The 8,567-nt window shown below is 34.1% G+C and overlaps 1 protein-coding gene across 1 annotated transcript in view; it reads right to left on the reverse strand.

Annotated features, from left to right (window-relative positions):
* Positions 1-1,206: 1,206 nt before the first annotated feature.
* Positions 1,207-8,567, reverse strand: part of LOC102832894 (chromosome unknown open reading frame, human C5orf47) — a 31,170-nt gene continuing 23,809 nt past the window's right edge. Inside the window, exons 3-5 of the mRNA XM_006864844.1 lie at positions 3,536-3,624; positions 1,907-2,006; positions 1,207-1,217 (exon numbers count right to left, since the gene is read on the reverse strand). Coding sequence (XP_006864906.1) covers positions 1,207-1,217; positions 1,907-2,006; positions 3,536-3,624 — 200 coding nt within the window. The remainder of the gene's footprint in view (positions 1,218-1,906; positions 2,007-3,535; positions 3,625-8,567) is intronic.

An 8,567-nucleotide genomic window follows, 5' to 3' on the forward strand; every position in this document is an offset into this window, starting at 1 on the left:
CCCACTAAGGAGGAAGGCCCTCAGTGACATGGACTGATGACACACTGGCTGTAACAATGGGCTCAAACAACATCAATTGTGAAAATGGCACAGGACTGGGCAACATTTTGTTACATGGGGTCACTGGAGTCAGAAATGACGCAATGGCAAATATCAACAACAATATCCAATAAAAAGTTGAAGAAAGTTGTATGGAAAAAAAATAATAAAGTTTAAAAAAGACTATACTTTATAATGGCTAACAAAATGGATTCTTACCAGTAGAAGATAAGGTTCATCTTGTGGAATTTGAGTCTACAAACAGCATAAAAAACAAGGAAAATTTAGGTCAACTTCTAGCACTAGTTTTTCCCTTTAGTAAGTATATATTAAGAAATAAACATTTTAACATCTTTTTAGAATATAATTAACTAGGCTTTTTAAAAATGGTTTTGTAATCTATTTTAAAATTGTAACACAAAATAATGAAATAAAAAGATGTCTTTTGTTTATGTTATTACTGGAAATTGTTACTTTTAAATTGTTAAGTAATCCTACAGGATCACTTTATGAGTATGCTTAATAATAGGTCATTTGCTGAGGCCCAGAAGACAAGTTTAAAGGCATGCATTGCTTTGGATTCCACTGAAAATACTAATGTCCAGGGGTTTTTTGTACATTGCTCTTGTCCTTTTCATTTGAAAAACCACTGACTGCTTTGCTTGATCCTAGTCCTACCTTCTGCCTAATTTGCCATCTTAAAAATGAATCTTCTTCTCACTCACATATAAAACTGGATAAGAAAGGGAAGTGTTGTTGTTGTTAAGTGCTATCGAGTCTACTCCGACCCATAGCAACCTGGTAAAGGATTTCCAAGGAGCAGCCAGTGAGCTTGAACTACCCACCTTGCAGTTCAAACGACTTTGCAGTCTGACACATTAACCCACAGTGCCACATCAGAAAGGGAAATAGAATATTATTAATCTGAACATTGGTTTGCATGACGTCATTGCAAATAAGTTATACCATTACTGTGCAACGTGAAGAACAGTAATGAGTTTCCAGTGTCATGCTGCTTACAAAATGGCATTGTTTTCATTATGACAAGCATAGTCTTCACAAGATTAATATAATGTACACTGACTGACTGCCACATCAAAGTTATTTTCAAGTGACTGCACTAAGAACCCAAAGCAGCACTCATTCATTGTGGTGGTATATGCATTATTAGGCTATACCTGTGACACAATGAAAATAACTATTAAGATTTACCAAATTATGTAGCACTTTTAGTTACATAAATCTTATCCAACATAATTTTTTGAGAATTCAGAACTTCCGACCATTTTAATAATCAAACTACATAGCATTTAAGTTTGCTTTGGTCACAACAACTCTATCTTGATGCAGCTTCAGAACACAGCATATTTAATGACTGAGTTGTTTCTCAAGGAATGAAATGAGACAGCAGGGCCATAACTCAAGGGCAGATTGTGTTAAATGCATTAATTGGACTACAGCATGCATGTGGAGGAAGCAACTATTTGATGTGATACCAAATTTATCATTTTATACTGCAGCAAAAGTGGTTTCCCTCATCAATATGAATGAGTTTCATCATTTTTACTCAAAAGTTGGCATTAAAATTCACATTTAATAGATAAGTATTTTCCCTTTGCCCAGTACACTGAAGGCAGCTTCTACACTTCTTCATTCACACCTATACCTGCCATCCATTCTACACTATACAGTAAAATGATTTGTACTTTTCATTATGATAGCAGTGATAATAGGGTAGTCACATTTCTAGAGCTCTGTATATTGAGCATGACAATTAGAAAACCTACCAGTCTAAAACAATGTAAGGGTAACTAAACTGTTCTAGAAGCCAGTCTTCTTTAATACAATAAAAATTATGCTCACTTACTTTTATTAGATAATCGTTGGGAATTCAGTCTGAGTCTGTATTTTTCATTTTCTTCAAGCATTCTACAAATGACTTTGTATACTCCATTCCATACTGAAATCTTTAAAAGATATGCACAGTTAAGGAACATTGAGCAGAAAAATAGGTACACATTTTGATGGAGGCAATTGTGAGTGACTCAACTGAGTTGCATGTCAGTGGATATAATCATTATAAAGCAATTTTAGAACTTAAGAGAACTAAAGCCTAAATGGAACAGTTTCCCCATGAAAATTGAGTTCTCTGATCTCTTTTTCCAACTTTCTTGTAATATTCAAATTAGTTCTTGGATGAATTTTCTTTCAAAAGCAGTGTTTACACAGTCCTCCCTAAATAGTTTCAACACATTCCATTTTGCTTTGGAATGTAATAAAGAGTGAATTTCTACAGGGGACTTAAAAAAGTTCATGGAAAATTTCCCCTATCTTTTAATTCCATTTTTCCATGAGCTTTTTGAACCCCATTCGTATTTCAATATCTAAATCTATGAAGCAATGCCTTGATTTTTTTAATGTATTTTTTCTAGTAAAAATTAAGTATTTCTCCTAGGACATATTAAAGCAAAATTACTGTAGAACACCAATATACACAGGCCCTTGAGTAGGATCCTATACTAGAGTTGAAAGAATGAGGACTATGGTATCAAATTCTAGGTTCAAATTCTGGCTTTGCCACTTACCAGTTGTTTGACATTGGACAAGTTTATTTTACGTCTCATCTAAGAATAACTTAATATACTTCATTATTGGAATTAATAAGCACTTAACCCAGTGTCTAGCATATAGTAGTTTTAAATTAAATATTGGCTATTGCTCTTTTGTTTCCAAATTCAGGAGAAACTGGTTTATGGAATAAGAGTTTCTTAGTACAGTCAGATGATTAGATGCTCACCCAAATATATATGCTAAAAAGGGTTAGTCACCATAAGGCAATTTTACACTATGTTTATAGTATACAATATATGGATTATGTATATTGTGTATGAATTATAAGTCAGACAATACAATAAAGATAATACAAGTTTATGTGCTATTATCAATTAATTTCTTTAAACCAAAGTACAAAAATATGTAATTGGTAGTCAAAGATAAGGAGAACAACTGAATGTGAATATTTTTAAAACATTCAAATTAACATGACATTTGACCACCAGCAGTGAAAATGATTCAGCAGTAAATATCCTTGTCAGTTTCTAGCAAGAAACTTAGTATGCATTTCTTGTCTGACACAATATGGATTCATTATTCTTTTCAGTTAAATCCATGGTTTTCCTGTTATACTGCATTACCTATCACAATTTGTCAAATTCTATGTAACATATATCATGCTTTGAAAAATCTTCCAGTGGGTTGCATTTTGATTAAAATGTGTTTTGTGCCTTCAAACACTGGAATGATGATTCTTTATGGTTCATAAATATTTCCAAACCAAGTTCCATTTCTGCTAAATTACTTCTGTTTTCTCATTTCAATAAATTAAATTATTCAAAAGATGGAATTATTTTCACTGTCTTCGGTATCTTCACACATAAGTATTTAGAAAGGAAGATCTAAATTTCAAATATTACTCATTCCCCTTACAATAATATACCTCTTTCTTGTTCGTCTTCATTATTTTAGAAGCTTCATTCAAAGGTATAGGGAAATCATATTTTTTAGTTACATTCTTCTGGGTTAAACCTAATTTGAAAAAAGTTGAGATGGTAAAAGATCAAGGTCAGTACATATTTTAAAGGACTCACTATCCCAAGAATGGAGATGTTTCTGGAACTCTCCTTAGGATATTTTACACTTGGTGCTAATATTTCTGATTAGTAGATATACAGGGTTGTCTATTAGCTAATAACATATTAAAAGCAAAGTAGAAAGCTAATGATAAATGGCCTCCAAAAACACCACTGCCATCATGTAGGCCCTAAATCACAGAGACTCCATGTGTAACAGACAAATTGTGTATCCTAGGATTTTCATGACCGTGACCTTTCAGAAGATTGCCAGGACTTTCTTCTGAAGTGGCTCTGGTTGAGTTCAAACCATCAACCTTTTGATAAGAAGATGAGCACTTAGGAATGTGTTTTAGTTTTCACTAGAGATTCAGCATGTAACTCTACAGATATTAGATACATAATAAGAATTCCACTTGTCAAATTAATCAGAGCATGCTCTAGAATGGCATTTTCCAATTTGTGAGATTCATGTCAGTGATTATGAGTAAAACAGACGTAACACAAAAGGACATCATTAGCTCACATGGTGAAAAACTCAGTCCCTTTCAAATTATTTTTCAATCTTCTGTTTATATCAAGGTATACTAAATATATATATATATATATATATATAGTCTTAATTTGGTGCTACTGCTGGTATATATTTTGATCAAAGACAACCATAAGCAGACAACCTATTCAGAGAGAATTTAGTAATATTGTTTTGCCTTTATTCGGTTTATTTTTAACTGGCTTCTATTTATGGCAAATGGTAAAGATTTTCCTTTGAGGCAATGATAAAACTTGGTTTCAAAATAAATGCCAGTAAGAAGGAATATTACATCTATTTAAATAAATAGGTAAAGGACATGATAAGCAGATATGACATAGGAAAATAACTCAAGTTTGGGAAATTGCTCTTCATTATCATTTCCTCCAAATGTCGATAACATTTGAAACACATTGTCAACTGTTGACCATTTGTGAGTCTTCACTAATCTCACAATACAATCTTTGAGGATAAAAGTCATTCAGGTCTACCTGTAACTACTTGGGAACTTAAACTATGTCGAGATTACAGAGGATGTGAAAACGAGAAAAGAAAATTCTTTCCTCCATTTATTTTATTTTGTGTATCTTACTGAGGTTACTTCCAGGATTTACTATGGATACCACCACAGTATATGTTTAAAACTCTCTCTAGTGCTTTCTTCACCATTCTCCTGTCAATTTGTCATACTGTGGTGGCTTGTGTGTTGCTGAGATTCTAGAAGCTATGACACTGGTATTTTAAATACTAGTTGGAATACCCACGATGGACAGGTTTCAGAGGCGCTTCCAGACTAGAACAAAAGAGAGGTGAACCAGTTCTGAATGGTTAAGTACTGAAAACTTTGTGAATAACAGTGGAACATTGTCAGAAAATGAGTCCCTCAGGGTGGAAGACTGACTTCCTCAGAATAAAGCTGACTATAATGACTATAAAGCAGGACTTCATTTGCTGATAGTGAACAACTCAAAATGAGGAGGAACATCTGCAAATATAGACTAATTATCAGGACATGGAATGCATGAAGTAAGCCTCTAGGAATATTGGAACTTTTCAAAAATGAAATTGAATGCATAAAGACTGATAACCTAGGCATTGTGGTTGAGTGCCATCGAGTTGGTTCTGACTCACAGTGCCCCTTGTCTAGGGTTTCCTTGTCTAGATTTCTTGGTGGGTTTATACTGCCAACCTTACAGATCAAACCAACCTTGCAGTCCAGTCCATTATCCTGCAGCACCACATCAACATTACTAGGCACTGTTGTTGTTTGTTGTTGCTAAGTGCCATAGAGTCGTTCCGACCCATAGTAACCCTGTATAGGGTTTCTAAGGAGCAGCTGGTGAGCTTGAACCACCAACCTTGCAGTTCAAATGACTTTGTAGTCTGACACATTAACCCACAACACCACACTAGGCATTAGTGAGCTAAAATTAATTGGTATTGGCATTTTTAAATTAGATAATCATGTGATTTACTATGCAAAGAATGACAAATTGAAGAGAAATGTCACCACATCCATTGTCTAAAAGAGTATTTCAAGAGTTTTCTTGAAGGCAGAGGTGGGGCTTGAAGGCAGAACAGGAAGAAAGGCTGTTCAGACCCTCTTCAGCAAAAACATGGAAAATCAGATGAAACAGATTCAGAGGACAGTCCCGAAACGCTGAGCTTCAGACAAAGTGATAAATGAGTGGTTCGAGTGCTTACTAGGAGAATTTGAACAGAAGCAAGAAAGGAGGTGACTTCAGATTTGAGGCATCCACTTTGCATAAGAATGAGTGGACTAAGAGACTAGAAAGCATTCCTGTTGCAGAAGCCTGCCTACAATTTACAGAGACAAAGATGCAATTATTAATTTTTTCTTTTTCTTTTCTTTTTCTCTTCTGACTCATTTCTCCTCTAGTGACCAGACATGAGCTCTGTATGAGCAGACAACCCCCAGGAAACATCCCATGTGGATCCCACAGCTGTGTGCATAAAAGCAGGAAGAGAAAACAGAAAGAGCTGGCATCAGCAGTCTCTTCCAAATTGGGCCAGGCCAACACTGGGCTTGTTAATTGCAGTCAAAAACAAGCAAGAGTGGTAATATTAATCTCTGATAAAAGAAACTTTAAGGCAGAAATGAGCATACGAGACAAAAAAAGGGCATTAATTTCATGATTAAAAGATCAACTGAACAAGAGGACATAGCTCAAAATACATAAATCAAACTCTAATTGAACTGAGGAAATAGACAACTCTACACTAATGGTGGGAGATTTCAATACATCACTTCAAAAAAGAACAGAACAAACAGAAAGAAACCTAACAAAGACACATATGAACTAAACAACACAATCAATCAGCTTGACCGCAAAGATTTGTACAGAGCATTCAACCCAACAACAACACAATAAACATTCTAATCTAGTGCACATAAAACATTCTCTAGAATGGAACATGTTTTAGGCCACAAAACAAGTCTCCATAAATTTACAAATATCAAAATACTACAAAGCATCTTCTCAGATTACAAAGCTATAAAATTTGAAATCAACAATAGGAAGATCAAGGAAATAAAACTGAATACAAGGAAACTGAATCACACCCTGCTTAAAAGCTACTGGGGAGCAGAACAAATTAAAACTGAAATGAAAACATTCCTAGAAACAAATGAGAATGAAAACACAACATACTAAAACCCTTTGGACACAACAAAAGCAATGTTGAGGGGAAAACGTATAGCAATAAATGAGCATATCTAGTAAGAAGAAAGAACCAAAAGCAATACATTAACAAACATCTAAAACAATTAGCAAAAGACTAGCAAAGTAAACCTACAGTCACCAGAAGAAAAGAACAAATAAAGATTACAGTAGAAATAAAAGAAACAGAAAACAGAAAAACAACAGAAAGAATCACCAAGACAACAAGCTGGTTCTTTGGAAGGATTGATAAAACTGACAAACCACTGACAAATCTAACAAAAGAAAAGAGGGAGATGATGCAAATAACATACATAAGAAACAACCTGACTGACATCACAACAGAACCGTTGGGGTAAAAATGGCTAATAACAGAATACTATGGAAAGTTGTACTCTAAAAATTTGAAAATCTAGAGGAAATGGATACATTGTTAGAAAAACACAACCCACCTAAACTAACACAGAGTGAAATAGAAAACTTGAACAGACCTATAACAAAAGAATAAACTGATGAGGTCATCGAAAAATCCCCAACCAAAAACAAAAGTCTAAGCCCAGATTCTTTGCTGGTGAATTTTACCAAACAGTCTGAAACGAACTGACACCAATTTTATTCAAACTATTCCAGAATACAGAAAAAGATGGAAAACTTCCTAATACATTTTATGAAGCAAGCATAATCCTCATACCAAAACAAGCAAGAACATCACTAAAACAAACAAAAAAAAAAAAAACAGAGAAAATAATATCCCTCATGAACATAGATGCTAAAAATCTCAATGAAATCCTAGCCAATAGAATTCAACAACATATCAAAAAAATTATACATCATACCAAGTGGAATGCATACCAGGGATGCAAGAATGATCCAATATTACAAAGGAAATCAGCATAATCCACCATATAAATTTAAAAAATGAAAAAAAAAAAAACCACATGATTATATAACATAGATAGCTACAGAAAAGGCATTTGACATAATCCAAAACCCATTCTTAATAAAAACACTCAAAAAAGTAGGAATTGAAGGGAAATTCCACAAACATAAGTAAAAGCATATATACTAAATCAACAGCCAAAATCACTCTCAATGCACAGAAACTGAAACTATTGCCTTTTGCAAACAGGAACCAGACAAGGATTCCCTTTATCACTACTTCTACCCAAAATTGTTTTGAAAGTCTTAGCCAGAGATAAGAAATGCAAATTAAAAGGCATCCAAATTGACAAAGAAGAAGTAAAACTCTTTTGCAGATGATATGATCCTAAACAAAGAAAGTACCAAAAACTTAGCAAGAAAAACTATTAGAACCCATTGGAAGAATCAGCAAAGTGGCAGAGTACAAGATCAATAAACAAAAAAGTTTGACTCCTCTATACTAATGTTGTTATTAAGTGCCGTTGAGTCGGTTCTGACACATAGCGACCCTGTACAAGGTTTCCGAGGGTGTAAATCTTTACAGGAGTAGAAAGCCTCATCTATACTAAAAAGACCTCCAAATTCAGGTGGGATAAATTAAAGGTCATATTTTGGCTCTCATAGACTTGTTTTCATTTTCTTCAGCTTCAGTTTAAATTTGCATATTAGTAATTGATGGTCTGTTCCACAGTCTGCCCCTGGCCTTGTCTTCACTGATGATATGGAGCTTTTCCATCTTCTCTTTCCACAGATGTAGTCAATTTG

The sequence above is a fragment of the Chrysochloris asiatica genome, unplaced genomic scaffold (assembly GCF_000296735.1).
Source record: "Chrysochloris asiatica unplaced genomic scaffold, ChrAsi1.0 scaffold00071, whole genome shotgun sequence".
In the NCBI taxonomy this organism is placed as follows: Eukaryota; Metazoa; Chordata; class Mammalia; order Afrosoricida; family Chrysochloridae; genus Chrysochloris; species Chrysochloris asiatica.